Consider the following 20,935-nt stretch of genomic DNA (forward strand, 5'->3'; position numbering starts at 1 on the left):
GCTCCTCTGGCAGACTATTTCAAGAACCATGACCATACATTGTAAACATTTGTGTGCCAGGCTGCATTAAAGGTTTGCTGTTATTCAGAAATTTGCTATAGAATAATAATGCTCTGTATGTGGCGATGATCAAAGCCTTCCTCTTCCTATGCTTCTCTTCCTCCCACTCTGCTGTTGGAATGAGTCAGTGAAATACCTTAAGCACCTGAACTTTAGTTCACATCATAAAAATATACCAATGAAAGACAAAAAAAACTCCCACAGCGCACCAGCCTTCGCTTCATTCCCTCATATAGCCATGTGTCAAGATACAGGTGGCCAATAATGTCCTATTAAGTATTTTTAATATACCAGAATGCATCTACAGTGAATAGCAGCTGCTATGTGAAGCGGAAATTGAATACTCTGCTCATCAGTCAATGTTTTGCCATATGGCATATCATATGGCATATCAAATAATTCCTTATATGGATTCAATATTCATGTGGTGTGAAACCCAGCATTGTATCTCATTTCCTCACATTCATATCAGGATTAAAATCCCTCATGAGGGAAACAAGGGATTTATAATGTGATATAAATATTATAGTCGAAGAATTGCAATGAAATTATCTTCATTTTCCTTTTCCCATTCAGAGAGGATATTTATTCTTCCGCTCACAAACCCCTTTCTTCTGGATTAGGCTTTTGATTAAAGAGCCCCACACTGGGTTTTCACTTCCCTGCAGCTCCGGCCTCAATATGAGTTCCCAAGCCCTTCAGCCCTCTATGATTGTGTTACTGATCGACTGACCCTCATTGTCTCGCCTCATCCATCTGTCACTTTACACCAACTGTCCTCTGACAAGCCTGACCAGGACAAATCGCCAAACAAAATATGGTGTCCCCGAACCACAAAGAGAGAAAAATGAGAATCCGTTACATGCTCCCTGCCGTGCCACAGCAAGAAAAAGGAGAGTGCTGAAATAAGAGCTCTTCTTGCAAATGAAGTGAAAAAGGATGCTTTGCTGGAGCTGCTTTGTGGCAAAGGTCAATCGAAACATCTTCAATCAGCGACTGGACCGAAAAAAAGAAACGTTTTAGCATTCTAGCAGAAAAATGAGTGCAGCAAAGTACTCTTACAGCAATTTAGAAGACTCTAAATGAGCTTACCCCACTTTCTTTCTGTTTCTTTCACATTCACAAGTACAATCGATTATGTAGAAACTACTTTAATAGAACAGAGACAGGCTTTTATGTTACACAAGGCACATTTAATTGGCTTCCCTCTAATTTTATATTTGTAATTCAGATGTACCCTTCAAGTAGATTTTTTTTTTTTGTGTGTGTGTGTGTTCTAAAATGGATGCTTCAGAGAATTTATATGTGAGTTTTTTTATTTGTTGTTGCCCAGGTGACAGAAACCCGAACAGGTCCTCTCGGATGCAGTAACTATGACAACCTTGACTCCGTTAGCTCTGTGCTGGTGCAGAGCCCTGAAAATAAAGTCCAGCTGCAAGGTTTGTCTGATTTTAACTAATTTTACTATGATTGTCATGTTATGTTGTTTGAAGATCAAACATTCTTCTAAAAGGCATATGCCAAGGGATAAAAAAAACAACGCACAAATACACAGTTTTATGGTTTTTATTAAGTAAGTTATAAGCTCAGCCAGCATGATACTGCCACCACACTTTCACTGTCACTCCCAGAGTTTGCAGTTTGATGACGGTACTAAACCCAGCTTCGTTTTACAGGCTTGCAGGTGATCCTTCCGGACTACTTGAGAGAAAGTTTTGTGCAGGCTGCTCTCAGCTACATAGCCTGCAATGGAGAGGGTGAATTTGGCTGCAAGGACAATGACTGCTGGTGCAACTGTGACCCCAAGTTCCCTGAGTGCAACTGCCCTTATATGGACATCCAAGCCATGGAGGAGAGCCTGGAGAGGATCACAGAGACGTGGGATATCTTCTATAAAGAGTTTGAGGAATCAGGTAACAAAGCCCTGTGGAAAATAATGAATTCTCTCTTCCTTTTCACATCGCATACCTCATCTTAATGCAGGAAAATCAAACTTTAAGAACATAAATCATTCATATGAGAGGGAGTTGGGGTGAATTCCAGTGTTTTATCTGCACCGTTAAATCTGACTGAAGATCCTATATGTATCTCCCTCCCTGTTCTATGATTTATAGGTGAACTATAATAGCTGGTTGTGAATCCTAGGCCCCGGCACACTATCTGCATAAAGCAAATTAACAAGCCGACAGCACCGGGTTAAAAAAAAATCAACAGCTTTCGGCTCAGGTAGTTTACAATATGTCGGGAGCAGATTAATCAGCTATAAAACCCATTTATTGCGAGTCCGGCTTTTCATATCACCGGGGAAACAGAGCTTGAGTGGAAGCTCCTAGCATAATGTTTGGTTATTATTGCTGTGCTCAGTCACCCTGCCGTGGTGATTATTACTCAGGTGAAATCAAAATGGATGTCTTTTTTTTCCACTCCTCAGATTTGGCTCAAATATCCCTAAGTGCAATTACTTTCAAAGTTTATGTTTTAATAGCTGGGTGTGAAGTGAGGGCAGGAGTGTGCTCAGAATGCCGACACGCACAATTGTCATAAATGTGTCCTTCAGTAAGGGATATACAGATCTCTACTGCTCTGTTTTATCAGCAGAGGAAGAGGCCAGGACAAACTACTGATGGAAATGGAGGAAATACTTCTCCCTAGAACCACTACTGTTGTTAACCTGGAAACAAAATTGTGATAAAAAAGGACAAAACAGAATCAGAAAGGTTACCTGTTGTTTTAGGCAGGACCCTTATTGTTACCACAGTCTTTAAAGTATAGTTAGTAAGTGGCGTTTGCATTCAGAATAAACATAATTTACTTACTTATTGACTGTAGTCACTGACTGTAATACCTAGCAGATGGAACCACTGTGACGTCACCCACAGGTTTCTGAACAGCCAGAATTAAGCTCAAAGTCTGCCTATTGAAACACGCCCAACTAGCTGAAAACTACCAAGCTAGTTAAGGCTAAAGAGCTATCTGTTTTCACACATGCAGAGAAGCAAATGATGTCATATTTTGCAGCTGGTTTCTTTGCCCTGAAAAGCCAGTACCTTCAAAAAAAACCAAAAAAAAAAACCTCTATGCTCTCAACTCCGGGTGTTTATTCTCCAAGAAGCTCTCGGCTCTGCCCACGGCTGTTTCACAGCTGTCTGCCAATTAACACAAACAGGGTCGCTCCCCAGCATCTGTCCCTCCACTGTTCATACAATTAATCACACAACAGGCCACATCATTGTCCAATGATTGCTTTAAAAAAGTTCCAACAAACAGCCCACAGCTAGCTGTCACTCAAAGCAGCCATGGCCGTGAATGTGCATATAAAGTTGGGCATTTTTACATGCTGTCTTGAGTTGATGCTTTTGGAGCCGTCTCAACCGGCCACTCTGGGTACTGCAGCATTTGGTACTTCTGCATTGGCTTAATTTTTTTAGCCCTGGAGGGTACAGCTAGTTTTATGTATATTGATATACAGTATATAGTGGCCAATATAGTGGACACTCATAAAGTGAAGATGATCAGTGTAAAAAAAGTTATCATATTTTTCTAAATATTATATATGTTTTAAATTCATGTAGAGATATCCACAAAACACATACAAATAAAATAGGTCGGTGTAAACTAGTGCATAAAGGAGGTTCACCTTTCAGCGGATGAATATGATGATCATGATAGTGATACTTTTATTAGCAGTAGTAGCACAGATTGCTGCAGCTGTAATACTATATCAGGGATTCTATATTTAGCCTTTTTAATCAATATACAGTGTCATGCTCGGAATAATTATGATACAAGGCACAGTTTACTCCGTCTTGACGTGCCAACGGAGTAAAGATTTTGCTTTCTGCTTTCAAAGTGGACCCTTTCTCATTTTTTACTATCTTTATTGTAATTCTGGATGATTTTCATTCCCTTTTTGCTTTACTGAATATGATCAAAATGTTGGAGGTGACTTTTTAAAGCACCACCTGTCAGATGCTGTGCCCCAATTCAGATACTCCAATGCCTGCATTCCTAGCTCAAATAAAACAGGCTGCCAAGGTCTAACCAATATCAAAGGCTCCCTCAAATACGACTGAGCCATCTCAGACTGCCTCAATGCCTCAAACTGGAGGACATGGCTGGTGCACCCTCTGTGTTTTACCGCATCCCACAATCCAGTGTGCACTGGTCAATTGTTTAATGGAGCGGTGAGCTTATGCTTGTCAAGTCATAAAGACAAGAAATATCACCTGACCATATTGTATTTACGAGGTATTTTGTTTTAAGTGGTCATTATTGACCATAAATATATTATATGATCTAGACCCATGAAAAAGTCACTGAAGGATGTTAATACGCATAAACATAAATGTCTTCTTGTTAGCAACCAAGGCATCTTGTAAACACAGGCCACATAGATATATTAAGTGTTAACATGCCAGTTGTCCATCATGTGTTGAAGTGAAATGCCACAACTATAATCTAGTATAAACAGACCCAGGAGTTATCTAGCGGAGTAGCATAAGTACATACATCACATGGCTACTGGGAAAACAAAATGAGGAAAATAGGTTGGTTACCTCACTGAGAAGATTGAGGTGTGCAGACTGTCGCCTGCAGCCCCTCAAGTAAGGCCTGAGCCACATCAAGGCATGATGGATGCGGCACTGCTACTGTTTGCAATATTTTTCAACATGGGCTTCACTTTTGAAAGTGATCAATAATGATGATTTTCCTTTATCCTCGTTAAGAAAGACAGAGAGAGGTGTGATCACACTAAAAAAAATACTGCCTTTCACCTGGTGTGTTGATATGACTATCCACTGATCACTTCCAGGTCTATGTTTTAAACCACATGCGTGATACGGGAAAAAAAAGGGCAAGCTTCCGGACACTACTCATACAGACTATGGCTGCTTTAACCTTTTTGCATGGGTCCACAACACGTAACTACCTACTACACATACGAGCTGCCCTCGCAGGCAATGTGGCCCGGGCGTAACACCTCACTGTGGCTGCTCCTTCTTGTTCCATTACTCCCTGCAATATTTCAAACTGATCAGCTGTTAACCAATGTCGAAAATGCACACCGTGGCATGCCTAGTGTTAAACACCATTTGTCATGGTTGTGCCTCATGTTTCACAGACTAGGTATGAGGTGTTAGCAATCCTTTAGGAAATAAACAAAGCATTTTTGCATTGATGTTAAAAATGCTACGATAATCCATTTCATGTGTCTTTTCTGTTACAGATGAATTCAAGGCCTTTTATGCGAGGCTGCCCCAGAACTATTTCCTGAACGTGTCAACCATCCAACACCTGTGGTCGATGGACAACTTGTTCCAGTGGCGGTACGAGCAGCTGGAGAACAGCATGCGGGTCCTCTCCAGACGAGCCCAGAGAGTCATTTTCAAGCTCTTCAGTCTCAGTAAAAGATGTCACCGACAGCCCCAAGTCCGCCTACCACGAGAACGGTGAGCACAGCTGCTGTAACACAAAATTTCATTCTCTCCATGTGTTTGTTAACTATGTAAATCTGATGAATTGTTTTAACAGTTTCACAATCCTTTTCATAGCCTTTAGTCTACGACGCTGAGTAAACCTACAGCAACATTTTTACATTAAAGCAGTCTTCTCATAATGTACTTTTCTTTCGCTTTCTGTTTGATCTCCACCCTCATGGTAGATGCAAGGTTGTTCCATTTTTATGCCCGAAGCTACTGTAGATGGAGTCACAGGCTGCAGTGCTCTCCATAGACTAATCCAGGGACGTAGGTGGAAGCAAACAAGCTGCCACACTGTGGTGGCATTTCACTTGTATACCCTCACAACACCCCTTTGGTGACTGCAAAGGATTTCATTTTTATCTCTTTTGTATAGCTTTCACCAAGTACATCCTGCTACACACTAAAATGCCATTTGAACAAGCCTGACATCTACAGAACAGTACAATTTTTCAACACAGTTTTTATAAACACACATCGTTCCTTCTGAAGATCACCATAAATGAGTTTACCTGCCTCATTTTGTTGTTATCAGTTGCTCCAGCTGTAAACTTCAACTTCACAAGTCACTGCTGCATTTATTATTTATTGAGCCTCATGAATCTGGATGAAATCATCATTTCATTTCACCAGATGAAATCCCTCTGAAACCAGATACTTTGCGTAGGTTTTATGGCTGAAAGGAAGAAAATTCAACATTTGTAATGGTATTTCTGTGTCAGTGTCAGAGGTTTATAAAATTCTATATTTAACTCACAAAATCAGATGAAATTTTGAAAAGGGGAATGAACATGTGTTGATTCATAGCCCAATTATAATATGTTTGCAAATTAATTTAAGTAAGAGCAATTGGCACCTGTTCTGTTAACATTTATCAGAAGTGTTACCACTGGTTTTTCTTCCTAATTATGTTTCAGAACCAGTCTAAAGAGACTTACTGATGCTCTTTCTTATACCTTAGTTTTGTGTTAGTATTTCCTAAATTGGCTTAATTTGTCACAGATCCTGATGGAACAGGATCTGGGATCTGTCCGATCAGGACTGGCAGCTATTTGATTGGATCTGACTCCTTTGTTACTCTCAATATTTGATGTTATCTATTCTGTCATTCTTTTATTTCCTATCGCGGTCACTTGTCAATTGCATTTTAAATCTAATTTTTAAAAAAGAGAGAGGGGGAGTTTTAATTCCTTTTGGTATCTACATTTTTGGCATATGATTACTGTAAACCCCACAAGCAAGTGGGCATTTGTGCTGTGAAATGATGAGTATGGCTAAATTAGGAGGTGCCTGTGTAAGCGCGGCGCTGTCCATTGTTTTGAAATGGAGCAGAGGAGATCAATCAATAGACGTAAAGACAGACAGAACACGTCACTGAGTTCCGGTGCTGTCTGCCTGCTTTTCACAGTTGTAAATAAATGATATTGTCCTACTTCCATTTTCCCCATTGGAGCAATTCACAGACAGAAGGGAAACAACATGGAAGTGAAGGAACAGTTTCTACACGCCTCTCCACTGATTTTGAGTGATTATTGTGAATGCTCTGATTAATAAATGAAAATAGATAAAGCTCTATTTGCAAAGCACCTCGGCGATGTCCAATGTGACTATGCACTATGCACTAAACTATGCACTGCTATGCATTATCCCCCCAAAAAATTGAAAATAGTGACAGTCTTGTCCTGGTGTGCGGTGAAATATTGATTTTGTTTGACTGCTTGTTTTGCTTTGTTTTTGTAGTCCACTGTGACTCTTATGGCAGTTCCAAAAATGCCTCATTGTGTTCTGATCTACAGTACAACATGTATCGTCAGGGTTTAGTTTAGGCAACTAAAAGTGTTTGGTTACATAGGAGATCACTGTCTAGGTGGTTTGGACACAGAAAGAAAGTAACGGTCTCCAGTACCAAAGTTGGATGTTTTGTACAACCTACACTTTGACCTCCTCCATGACTTTTTTGAAAGTTATAACATCATTCCTTTGCTGCTGAGAGAGGACAGTCATTATTCATATGCCAGCAGGAGGTCACTTGTCATGGACCTAGGTCATTTTAAATGTCTGTCCAATGTTCTCTGTTGAGGACAGTCTCCGAGTTTTAGGCTCGTGTTCAATTAGAATCTAACCGACACTGGCAGCCACACAGCATTCAGATCGACTGAGCTTCCACAGTAATGGTGGTGACACTAGACAGTGCACTCTGTCTCTCTCTTGCTTTCTTTCCGTCTTTCTTTTTTATCTCTCTTCGCGTTCACCCCTGTCTTGTTTTCTCCACCACATTGCCAAAACATACATTAACCACTGATCTATGCAGCTGATATTCCCACCCGCTTGCCAAGAAAAGGTGTGGGAGCGTCCTCGCCCTCATCCAGTCAGTGTTTATCTATGTTATTACCGTTGCGTCAAATGTGAAGCTTCCCCTTTCATTTCTGTCTTCACAGAAATCTCCATACTCAGTGGAAAGAGATTGAAAATGGGATGTTTGTCAGTTTGCCTGGGAGAGAAAAGGAAGCTCTTGAAAAACCCCTCACTCTCCCTTCAACATCCCGTTTGAGGCACTCGAGATAGATGAGAGATATGTGATTGATTTTGCTTCCTGGGGGCTACTTTTCCACCACGCTGACAATTATGAGCAAATAAGCCAGTCGAAGCAGCAGTCAGCTTGCCTTTTATTAGCTGGGTAATGATAAGACTACACAGTACACTTTATGCTCAAACTTTCGCCATCAGGCATAATGATGCACATTGTCATTCAAGTGATGTTTTCAGGACTTCTGCTTTAATCAGCTTAGAAAACGTCTTTCTAATGCACGGCCTTCTCCCCCAAAAAAGGTGCCGGATTTCTTCACGAAAACAAGGTCTTGTCCGGAAGAGTACTCTCATCTTTGTTTGACTACTAAGAGAGCGCAATTAAGATTTGAGTCTAAAGTGTTGAATAGCTTTTTAATGAACTTTTCAAGACATTCAGTGGATCAGACCAGTTTCATCTTTGCAGTTTCACACTGTTTCAATCACATTAAATCTCACAGGAAAAATGGCCAGAAGTTGTGATTATTGCATATCATGACACCGGTCTTTTCTTCCCTTACATTCTTCATATTGATTGCTTTTGTAAGCTTCCCTGAGGATTTACTGGGAAATCTGCTGGTTTGCCAATTTTCTCTAAATAGCATATAAACAGTACCTCTGACAGAAGATAAATGTGAGTTGATAAGAAAGCTTCTGAAAATAAGCACAATTGTGCTCCTTTGAGGAGCCTCTATTGACAGTAGAAAACTATAAATATGGTAAATGAACTTGCTTTTCTGGTTTCTGAACCACTCAAAGCTCTTTACAACACATGCCACATTCACCCATTCACACACACACATCCTTACACTGATGGCACTGATGCAAGGTGTGGATCTGCTCATTAGGAGCGTTGCGGCACAACAACCAAAGCAACCCAAAGTATTTTTATGTTCAGTCACTCACACATCAGCTCACACACAGATGGGACAGCCATCAGGAGCAATTTGCCAGTTCAGTTTCTTGCCCACAACCCTCAAATTAGTGGATGACCAGCTCTACCTCTTGAGCCGCAACCGCCCCATATAAGACAGTATAAAACATATCATGATGTTTTGATGTGATGATTAAATTTTTTCTGCCAACTTACTTAATCTTTTCTGTATGTACCATCAAATGCATGAAATAAAAATAAAAAGGTGTAAACTTTTGATTAATTAATTCCACTTAAACATGAAATCCTAATGCTACAGCATACACATGTATTCATTGGAATTTATTGAACGTTTTCTCTTACAGGATCTGAGACACAACCATGCAACAAAAAAGAAAATACCACAATTTATATTTTTAAAGCAACATTATGGGACTTTTTACCTCAAAATAATAGCCTCCAAATAATTTTGATGGTGCACTGTCTTGTAATAGGGTGAATGGTGCCATTTTATATTGTAGAATACAGTGATAGTTAAGACAACAATCTTTATTGCAACTGTTTTGAGAAGGGCTTTTTCTGTGTTGACATGAGAATGCACAAAACCAAGTTCACTAAAGGTTTTCCCAATTTGGAGTGGAAGAACTTGACTGGCCTGCACAGAGCCATGACCTCAACCTGTCCAACACCTTTGGGATGAACTGGAATGCAGACTGTGAGCCAGATCTGCTAGCATCAGTGTAGGACCGCACTAAAGCAGTTGCGGCTCAATGGGAGAGAATCCATTCAGCCAGTTTTCAAAATCTTGAAACCAGAGGAGTGCAGGTCATTGCAGCGGATCAATGCCAGTGGATTGAGAACGACATGTAATGTAATATTTGGACATCCACGTACTTTTCGCCATGTATTACTTGTATTACTCCAAAGCTCTATAGGTTAAAGTGCATACTAGTTCTGTGTCATGGAATCCAATATGGGTACAATTCCACAAATCTCCAGGAAATCCCTTGATCTTTTCAAAGACCCTGAGTCCTTCCATTATTGAAAATATTATCAACAGAAACAGAGCGCAAGTGTCTTTTTAATCACTGGGTGTTGCAGGGTTTTCCCAAAAGCCAACAACTGTATATTAGGCTGAACTCATTCTCCAAACACAGTGTCGCCTGCTCCTTTGAAAGTGGCACCGAAGTTAGAAGACATTGTGATTTACGGCAGTGTTTTGGAGGAAGAGTAGCAGGGAGCAGGAAGGCTGTACATATTCACACCAGGGAACTAACAGTACAACTGCATTCTTGTCTTGGCCACTGCTTTGCTCTGCTGAAGCTGTTGGAGGGGAAATACCTTGTCCACAGGTAGCGGGTGATGGAAAGAAGGAGCCCCTTTGGTTCATTTCCCATCACTGCTTTTTTCCATTAGGGGGTCTTGATATTCAAATCTGTGATTTTCTGAACTCAGACTTACTTCCCACTGTCAAGCACACAATGAGATTGGGATACACAGGAAGGATGCCCCAAATGTAATCCGGCAAACATTTTCAGATTAGCATAAAGTTTACCACAATACACCCTCATCAAAGAAAACGCTTTTTATATTTGGTTTTCTGAAAGGAAAGCCGGCGGTATGTGCTATGCATTTCTTCTTTTCTGCGCGCAAAGAGGATAAGAGGCATAAAGGGATCACAGTCGAGAAAGTGCTACAGACGGGAATCAAACTCCGGCCCACATAGGGGAATTATATGTGCATCTGAGAGTCAGTTATCCTGCGGCTGCAGCGCACGTCTAATATTTATGTCACAAACTGATCAAAGACAACTTTCTCTTCGTCTCTGTATCTCGCTTTCTCTTCCTTTTCAAATGCCGCTGTTTGTGCTCATATTCTTTGCATGTGTAACCTACTCTCATCATGGGGCACATTAGGACAAGAAAAGCATGAAAATTAGTGTACTACACAAGGATCTCAGGCCAGCTTGACTCCATAAAAAAAAGTTTTTTGTATTTCTGTACAATCTGGACATCATTATTCTGCTAAAACCAGCTGTAGAATGACTATGGGTCTATAGCTTTGACATCAGAATAAACTCTACACCTTGTAATGCCTGTAATCCTAGGACAGTCATTTTATGTTGACTGGCAACGGTGATCACACTCAGCAAAAACATTTAAGATGCAACTCGAGCTTGAATGTGGAAATTGCTACTTTCAGTCATACCCTGTGGCCTTCATCAGTGATGGAGATTGCTCATAAAATGGAAGAATTACAACCACGGTGCAGAAGTTTCTCTTTAACATGATAGGGACACTCGTTTTATGTCCCGGATGCACTTGTTTTTCCCTCTCTGGCAGTTTAGCTGAGAGGGGTACGTGCCTTTGTCGCCCTCAGCTAGTCTGAGCCCTGAAGCCCCACCCTGCTGGGATACGACTGTGTGTTTTTCAAACAGTCCCTGCTGCACTGCAAGTGGAGTGTCTAGCTGTTCGTTTGTTTTACCAAAGTTTGTTTAACATGTTGCATATTCAAACAACTCCACACTCAACACTAGACTTTCTTGAGTCCTCAGTAGCACACCCACCATCACTCAGATGAATGGTTGTTGAGAAAAAACAATACCTGATTATCTGTGTGGCTGCCTTAATGGATAATGGATCCACTAAATATAGTAATATATTTGGAATTTCTCAACCAAACAACTTCAGACTCAACAATGCACACCCTTTGGTCTCCAGCAATACACCCACCAAGTGTGAAGAAGAATGACAGTCAGACAGACAGACAGACAAACAGGCAGACAGACAGACAGACAGACAAGGATTCCTTCCTTTATAGTCAGAGAAACAGTATTTTGTTGTGTAGCAGGTCCAAATCATGCATTGAAATATAGTGACTGAAATACAATTGAAATAATGGTTATGTAACCTAGACATGTAAAGTTAGGTCAAATTTATATCAATAGCAAATTTTAAACACCATGAGCTGACCATAGTGCTTTACAAACAAGGCCAAAGGAAAATAAGGTCAACGCAACAGACAATGAAAGAGCATGCGTACACTCAAAGCTCAAGATAAAATCCCTGAGACCTGTAAAGAAGCATCTAAAAAAAACTTTCACAAAGGTCTTTTGACCTGCAAATTACCTTAACCACGCTTGCTTGAATCCTGTCGGGTCTGTCTGCATACTTTACATTATGCTGATTATGCTTTATAATTTTAACGAGCAAGCTGTCGGCACACCCAGACAGGTGTCCTGGACCCAATAAAGCAGCTACCTATTAAACCAGCTCGTCCTATAAGTCCTGTTCAATAATTATTCCCTCTCCGCCACCCTCTTCTCTTCTTCTTTTTTCTTCTTTCTCCTGTGCAGGCCTCAGTCCTACTGGCTGAGTCATTTCCAGTCTCTCCTGTATTGCTCAGAGAACAACCAGCTTGGTGCGTTCTCCGAGGAGCTCCACAGCTGCAGCTGTCGATACGAGCACAGCCCCTGTCAGCTGCCACCGCCCTGCTCCATTGGGGAAGGCTCTCTTTGTGCGGCATGTGCACCAGACAACCACACCCGCTGTGGGAGCTGCAACCCAGGCTTCACTCTGATGCAGGGGGCCTGCAGGCCCATGGTGGCAGACTCTACGGAGAACTACCTGGGATTCGAGACGGACCTCCAGGATTTGGAGCTGGGCTACCTACTGCAGAGAGCTGACCGCAGGCTAGAGGTATTTTTCTTTTAGCTTTTGTTTAATCAGTCAGACTGAGAGAGAGCTGAGCTGTCCTTCTCAGCAGTAGCCTAGGGAGGATATACTGACTCATGGGAGCTGCTCAGCATTACAAAGTCTTGCCCTTCTGACTCCTGAGGAACTTCGTAGTTATCCAGTGTTTTCCTTGTATTTTGTTGTACTATACCATGTTTTAGATGTTCTGTTTGTCCGAGGCAACAGGCAGTGTTTGACGAAACCTGGCCAGGCAGTGAGAAGTGAAGAAGAAGTAACCTAATATTTTGACCCAACACAATGAGAGTTTTATAAATGAAAACAGGTCAGCTCGATGGGTCATTTTTGACCTTGGAAACGGCATTCACATGGTCTTCCTTGGCCATGGGATGCTGTTTAAAGCTTTGAAACAACAAGTAAGACTGTATGTTTAGGCGTTCAAATGGAAGAAGAAACCTAATACTTACTGTCAAGCATTTTAAGTTATCCCTTTCCCTTCCTTGATCCATTGCTTTTTTCTTTCTGTAAATTTTGGCTCTAAAACATAACTGTGATTGCCAAATCGGCCCATGGATGTATCAAGAAACAGGAAAACATGTTGCAAGATTGCACCCCAGTCATTTCATTGAAGGTTGCTCTCTGGACAGCAAAAGAGTTCCTCAGGCTTTCACTTCTTTGGCACAGAACATGAGCATTGAATTGTTTGTGGTGCTCAAAAAAAGTCTAAAATCTAACAGCGGCTTCTTTGTGTGTGGGAGAAAAAGTCCTTTTGGGCCTGAGCAGGTCACTTGGTCTGCTATTGTTATAACATGTTGCCCAGGATACATACTTCTTATGACCACAATATGCCTGTTTGAGCCGGGTACCTTTGCTGCATGTCGGTTCCCTTCTGCGAAACCGCCCAAAAAAGCACTACACAAAAAACAAAAGATCAGAGGACATTTCACACAAGCTTAAATGTTGTACCTCTGTGTTCCAGGTTGCGAGTTCCATAAATGGAAATGGTGAATGGACTGTATTTATATAGTGCTTTTCTAGTGTTTTGGGTTCAGTGTCTTGCCCAAGGCATGACATGTAGGCTGCAGAGGTCAGGGATCAAACCGCGGACCCGCCTATTGGTGGACAGTAATGATGAAGGGAATCTGACAAATTGCTATCATTTCACTGCTCTCTGATTGATCAGCAACAGAAAAGACAAAAGATAGTGAAAATCCACAGGGAAATTAAGTCATATTTGAACCTACTACCTAACATGATCTCAAAACCTAACGTTAGCATTCACAACTTCCTAGCTAACATTATGTCTGAAGAAAAGGGGTAAATTAATTCTAAAATATCGACATACAACTTGGAGACATTTATTTAAACTGGGACGTAAAACACACTGGATATAATCAAACAGTAACATTAGCTAGAAGTAGTTGAATGCTAACATTAGATAACTGGTTATCAAATATTTTGTTTTACCTTAAAAGATGAATGATAGTGATACTGTGGACCAACATGGGGCCATATTTTAAGTTGCTGATCCATCAGGATGTGATAAAATGATAATGTTTTATTGGATTCCCTTCGATTATACGACTTAAAGACTTGGACACAGCAGCATACCATTATCCCAGTATTTGAGCCTCCCACTCACTGACACAAGACGAAAATTTCCACCGCATGTATGTACTTAAGGTTTTCTGTATGTCTTACAGGTCCACGCAATCTTCATCAGCAATGACATGCGACTGAACAGCTGGTTTGACCCATCGTGGAGAAAGAGAATGCTGCTGACTCTGAAGAGCAACAAGTACAAGTCTAACATGGTCCACATGCTGCTGGGAATATCCCTCCAGATCTGCCTTACAAAGAACAGCACCCTGGAGCCTGTCCTTACTCTCTACATCAATCCCTTTGGAGGGAGCCACTCGGAGAGCTGGTACATCCCTGTCAACGAGAACAGTTTTCCAGACTGGCAGGCCACCAAGCTGGACCTACCCTTCGAGTGCTATAACTGGACTCTGACGCTGGGCAACAAGTGGAAGACGTTCTTTGAAACCATTCATATCTACCTTCGGAGCAGGATAAAGACTCAAGATGGACTGAATGACAGCATGTATTATGAGCCTTTAGAAATGACAGAGCCCGCTCGAAACCTGGGCTACATGAAGATCAACAGCATCCAGGTCTTTGGCTACAGCATGCACTTTGACCCGGAGGCGATCCGTGACTTGATTCTGCAGCTGGACTATCCGTACACGCAAGGTTCCCAAGATACGGCCATGCTTCAGCTCTTGGAAATACGAGACCGGGTGAACCGTTTGTCCCCGCCAGGTCAACAGAGGTTGGACCTGTTTGCCTGTCTTCTGCGGCACCGGCTCAAACTGACTGCCAGCGAGGTGGTTCGCATTCATGCCTCTTTACAGGCCTTCAGCTCACGTCTGCCCAATTCGATGGATTACGAGACCACCAAGTTGTGCAGTTAACAGATGCTTGATGGAAGATCTGGACTGTAAATGGACTCAAGGAGAACTCCTTGACAGAAGAATTGTGCCCATTGTGGGGCAGATGCTTACAGTCTCTATGGATTACCAAACTGTATGCTAAATCAGGAGAGAAATCAGAAAGAATGTACACATCTGGTTGTTTTCTGTTTTGTGGCAACTACCCTCAGTGCTATATCATAAAGAAAGAGGTGGATCAGCGAGAAAATGCACAACTGAACAAACGAACGAAAGAATTCTACAGTAGAAATTCAAATACCGCTATATAAAAGTTGAACCATCCTGTTTCAATATGACTGCTCATTTATACTGTAAGTACCAACGCCAAATGAATGGACATTTTATGGTAAAAATGGTACAGTCTGTTTGTTTGTAATTTTTATATGTTCCTTTTGCTTCAGTGACAGTGCACTTTCCATGAAGACCAGAATACAGTGGTGTCAGTCAAGATTTTGTAGATAAATTGATATTAAAACATTAAAGTTATAACAGATTCCAGCTGTTGGAATATTTTTCATGATACTTTGAACTTTCTTTCTTCTGGTTTTGATAAATTATAGTCAAGGTAAATGAATTGGCTCTAAGGAAATGTAACAACCACATAGTTTTGTTTGGATTCCTTCTTTTCCGCAATCACTTTCATGTGTCTCAACATTTTCTGCTCGCTTCACTTACAGACATTCACCAAGAAAATTTTGTTCTGAGCACAAACATCCCAAGATCTGAAGTGTTGCAGAATGCTCGGCATGTGATTACACAAGCTCAAACATCAGTCTATAAACTGCCACTCATCTTGGTAGAGGTAGTGCAAAAAATAGATAGATTGCTGAAGGCATACCTGTTCTATTGCAATGGAACCTATTTGTTCTCCCCTCTCTTTAAGAACCAATGAAAGCCCTTTCTTAAGCTAAACACCCTGTGGAATCCAATGAGACAAGCTTGTGTAAAATTGAAACCATGCAATTTGAATAGTAAAAAGAAACTGTGTATTATTAAAATTTTATTCAATGATGCTGGAAAACCATAATATTCTTTTTTCTCTCCAAATTGAATACATTGGACCATAAAATGAAAAGCAGCATGGACGTGAGTAAATGTCAGAGGTCAGCCACAGTACATGACTTGAGTCCAGGTTCCAGAATTCTTGAGTTTCGGGTTCTTGTGCCAGGTTTGAGAATTTGACCATTAAGCGTTTATTGTGAGCGAGAAATACTGTAGGTCTGTCTGCTACTTTCACTCTACATCGTTCAGTATATCTCTCTGATGTATTTTGCAAGTAACATCCTGCAGAGATTGGACGTGTTCGCGCAATGTTTTGTTTTCAGTCTTCTGTGTGACTGAACAAATACATTGCATTTTTACTAATGCAGCTGACTATACCAGCTGTGTAGTGGCATGTGCCTCATTTGCACTATGCATCTGTGACCTGAAGCACTCTTTTTTTTTTATCACTTACTGTACACAAACAGATACGCTCGTGTATTGGGCCTGCGAGCTTTGTCAAACATGTCTTGAGTGCACAACAGTACTGGGGCTGAACAGATCCAGTGTAGACACTGACAGAGGACAGCAGCTGCTGCTATTGTGCTGCTGACATGCTGCTTCCCCTGCATGGCCGCTTCAGACAAGGTGATGGTACCAAATACCAATTAAGCTCAGGCAGCACACAGCACTTTCTGTCCAACCCAAGAGTGTGGCAGCTCACCAAACCATTGTTAAACGGTGCTTGCAAGACAGTTTTTATGTGGTTGTATCAATGGGATGAGGCACGCTGTGAAGAAGAGGAAGAGTTTTACATTTAACTTCAGAGAACATCTTGTACAGTGCTTTTTTGTTTGTTTTTTATATCTATGCATGACCACAATCTTTCCTTAACCCTCCACAAATTGTATAAGCTGAATGCAGGCCACCATAACAACCAGAGTGCCAATTAATTTGCCAGGTCTACTATCCGTCCGTACCCTTAAGTGGAAGAACTAATATTTTAGGGATATTCTTTTGGGGACAATCAATAATAATAATAATAATAATGCATTTTATTTGAAGGCAGACGTTTGATAAGACAGTTTGAGATCATCTTTCGCTTAATATCCCCCACAGTCACATCATCACCACACTTTTCAATTCAAGAAGAATGAAAATATACCAATATTTCTATTTGAGACCCAACAAAGTGCGCTGCCATGCTGCAAGTTTATAAGCAAGCAAGCTAATTAGCAAGTTGGCCGTTAGCATTTCGTTAATGAGAGACTTTTTCATTGTGACTTACTATGTCTGAAAATGGTGGCAGGTTGCAGCCTACATCATAACAGCAGGTTGCAATTGGGTTTCAGTCAACAAAAGGTCTTTTTAACAGTGCAGTGGAAGCTGCTGCATCAATACAATGCTGGCAATGTGTGTTTCTGCGAACAACAGATATGTTGAAACTTTACATTCCTTTATGTTGCAACTTTACCTTTCTGTAGGTTAAATTTTCAATTGTATGTTGTGCTAGAGCTGTGCTTATGACCTAGTTAGGTTTAAGCACAAAAGCCACTTGGTTAGGTTTAGGAAAAGATCTTCTTTCGGCTTAAGATACCCGTTTTTGCTGACGTCGTGCCAAAAATATCCATTTTTTGTCTCCATAGACACTGTTAGAAACTGTCACAAGGTCTCCTCGAAAATATACAGAGGTGTCACGCTTACAAATGTTGAAACACATGCTCAAAATGCAGTTACTGACTTGGCCCCTCCAACAACTGACATGCTACTCAGCTCATACACATGTAATGTGAACATGATATGACAGGTATTGTACAAATGTCAATATGGTACCTATGACACAGACGCATTTGAAAGTATTCCTTCCTTTTTATGACTTAAAATTGTTTGAAGTATCAGTAGTTAACGACACAAAATTGTCAAAAGAAATTCTGGAATCGTACTGAAAAATAAAGTAATACTACTAGTTTACTTACAAGTAGTTCATTACTCGCAAACACTGCCAATTAATGTTTAAAGTGAACTCCACTTGTATTTGGCAAGTGATAGGAGCATACTGTAAAGCCAGACTTAGCAGTGTAGGCTCTGTTTCAGTCATGGGCGGGCTCAGGTGTTTTCCTTTATTTCTTAACATTAATGACACTGATGTCTCTGGATTAAAAATGATTTATTGATGTTAAAGAGATACAGGCTCTAAGTTCAGGCACTGATCAAACGCTGTTGTGCCTCTGTACTGTCGGTCAAAGATTCTGTCTGTATTATTTATGCCAGGTTTAAGATGCCACCACTAATCTGTTAACGTGCGTGTTTTAGTGACCTCGCAGACCAAAGAGAAGTCAAGCGCCTGTAAAGGTTAACAGCCATCACCTCAATTTGTCTGCTCCTCCTACCAACACCAACTCATGTCAAAAGCTACGCTGGCTGACGGCTGTACATGGATGAGTAGTGTTTGATGAGATGTGTGAGTGGTGGAATGTATTACTAAATGTCAGCACGTCTTTTCCTGGATACTGCCGTGTCAATTACGAGGAGGAAATGAGTGCTCCACCGCGGCGTAAAAAGAGCAGGTCTGGAAGGATGAGAGACAGCACCTCTGGTTGTGTTTGGGGGTCTGTGGCGACTTTGGACATTCAGTGACCTTAAAGTTGAAATGAACAGTCACAGTTGCTCAGCAAACCCTTACACTAGGTAGTCAAGCCGCTTTATATGCACAGGAGGGAAAGGCATCAGGAAACAGGAAACTACAGGAGAAGACCACTAACACATTTTACTCATCCTCACCAAAAATGTATTAAACATCCGCACAGTCAGAGTAATTAGGGATATGGATGGTGTTTTTCAAAGAAAAATGGAAATGGAGGACTAGAAAATAATTCTGCCCTCCCAATAGTACGTGTTCCTCCTCCAGCAAAATAAAAGATCCCGAGCACTCTGCTCATTGTGCAATTATCCAACTCGGATCTAAAAACCCATCCTGCAGAGGCAGTTAACCATAATACATTACCGTGAGCTTGTAAATAGCTCAATTTTTTATTCGACCGGTGTGTCCGTGCAGCCTCCCTTATGACATTGTGAGTGGGTGGCAAGAGGCGAGCTTTGATCAGAGATGCTTTGACCTTTATGACTCTGTCAATCAAGTATCAGAGGCAAGAAAAGCCCCTTCTGATTCACTGTAAATCTGTTTGATTAAATTCTCTGTTTGTGATTTACTGAAGATGATTTCTCTAACTTCATTTTTCTTCTGTAGAGAATTTCTACCCAAAAGCAGAATACTTATATTGATCATGACCTTGGAGGGCTTAAATATTCAAAATTCAGCAACATGAACAACTTTCATTCAAAGCTGGAAACCAGACAGGGAAGGCAAATTCATGAAGAAAGAATTTTTAGAATGCTGTATACAACTGACTAAAATAAAAACTGAGAAAAGGACAAGCTCATTGCAGAAGTTCTTCTCAGTAGAGATGGGAGTACTTTTAATTCAAATTTGGATCTCTATTTTCTATTGTTGCCTTAGATTGATGCGGTAATAGGCTGACTGACACATTGTCAGGATGTCAGTTTAGGTGACATTTATGATGCTCCTGTCACTTTTAATTCAACAACAGAAAGCAAAGACGGACAGTTAATTTAAAGTTTTTATTTTTGGCACCACATACAAGTGATTTAATGTTTTCATGACAAGATGCCATCAGATAACAAATATCTTTCTCCAGTAAAGTGACTACAATGCACAAGAGTGTGCCCGATGTCTGGTTCCATCTCAGTTAACAGAGCTGATTCAACACACCTGTCAGTAAGCCTCTATGGTGTGCAAGAACTTTGTGGAAGTTTCATCCTTAGGGAACCCTCCCTCCTAGAAATGGCATTTATATACTGAGATACTCATTTGCAACAGCAAATGCATTACAATAGAAAGCCGGACTGCATTTTGTAATCAACATAATGAGGAAACATTGTTAATGGACCTCTCTACCAAGCTGCAAAGTGTCGATACTGAATTAATTTGAAATGTTTACTGATGACGTATTTCTATTGTTTTCCTACAATATCCACGTCCACTAACTGTAGAATGATCTGGTTAAAGGGCCCTTTGAAGTTTCTCTTGTGAATAGAAAAAAACCTTATTTTTACATTCTGTGATACTCACCGAAATGCAAATCCACCCCAAATCTGATGTACTCATGTCTGATTTACTCTTATCCAGTTGCGCCCATGCTCTCTCTTCTACAGTAATACATGCTTTTATCGAGATCATCCTCATGCTCACAGGTGGTGAGCCAGCTCCCTCTTCTTCTTCTTATATTCTATTCTTCTTATTTCTGGCACCCCAATTAAAGTAAGGGGCTGCCATAGCAAGGAAATTCACTCAACCATTACCTAGTAGTTAGTTTAGATCAGAAAATGTATCAGGTCATGTGGCTGGCTGCCTGTATTGCACTTTTGACCTTGCATGCAAAAATGACTCATACCATTTTCAGGAGAGGAGGTTTTCATTATGAATCAGGATATCGTCTATTTAGGCAACAAAAAATAAAATGGTAATTTCTGCTGTTTTAATGATTAATGGTGAGTATTTTAGGTTCCAAACAAAATGTGGTTCTTACATGTTTTCAAAACCACAATTTCTCCTTATCCTTAACCAAAATGCTTTTGTTGCCCAAACCCAAATGATGAGACAGAGCCGCCTGAGGACATGTTGGTATCCAATGAATCCAATGATTCATTAATGCATTTCCAATGCAGTTGCAATTCTAGTTGGTTAAATGAGAGAAAATGATAATACAGACA

At 40.7% G+C, this 20,935-nt stretch overlaps 1 protein-coding gene across 1 annotated transcript in view; it reads left to right on the forward strand.

Moving 5' to 3' along the window:
* Positions 1 to 16,174, forward strand: part of LOC311258641 (BMP/retinoic acid-inducible neural-specific protein 3-like) — a 57,737-nt gene extending 41,563 nt beyond the window's left edge. The window contains exons 5-9 of the mRNA XM_084355113.1: positions 1,394 to 1,499; positions 1,737 to 1,973; positions 5,288 to 5,510; positions 12,335 to 12,677; positions 14,375 to 16,174. Coding sequence (XP_084211239.1) covers positions 1,394 to 1,499; positions 1,737 to 1,973; positions 5,288 to 5,510; positions 12,335 to 12,677; positions 14,375 to 15,145 — 1,680 coding nt within the window. The 3' untranslated portion in view covers positions 15,146 to 16,174. The remainder of the gene's footprint in view (positions 1 to 1,393; positions 1,500 to 1,736; positions 1,974 to 5,287; positions 5,511 to 12,334; positions 12,678 to 14,374) is intronic.
* Positions 16,175 to 20,935: the final 4,761 nt, after the last annotated feature.

Source organism: Pagrus pagrus (assembly GCF_965226575.1).
Source record: "Pagrus pagrus genome assembly, chromosome: 6".
In the NCBI taxonomy this organism is placed as follows: Eukaryota; Metazoa; Chordata; class Actinopteri; order Spariformes; family Sparidae; genus Pagrus; species Pagrus pagrus.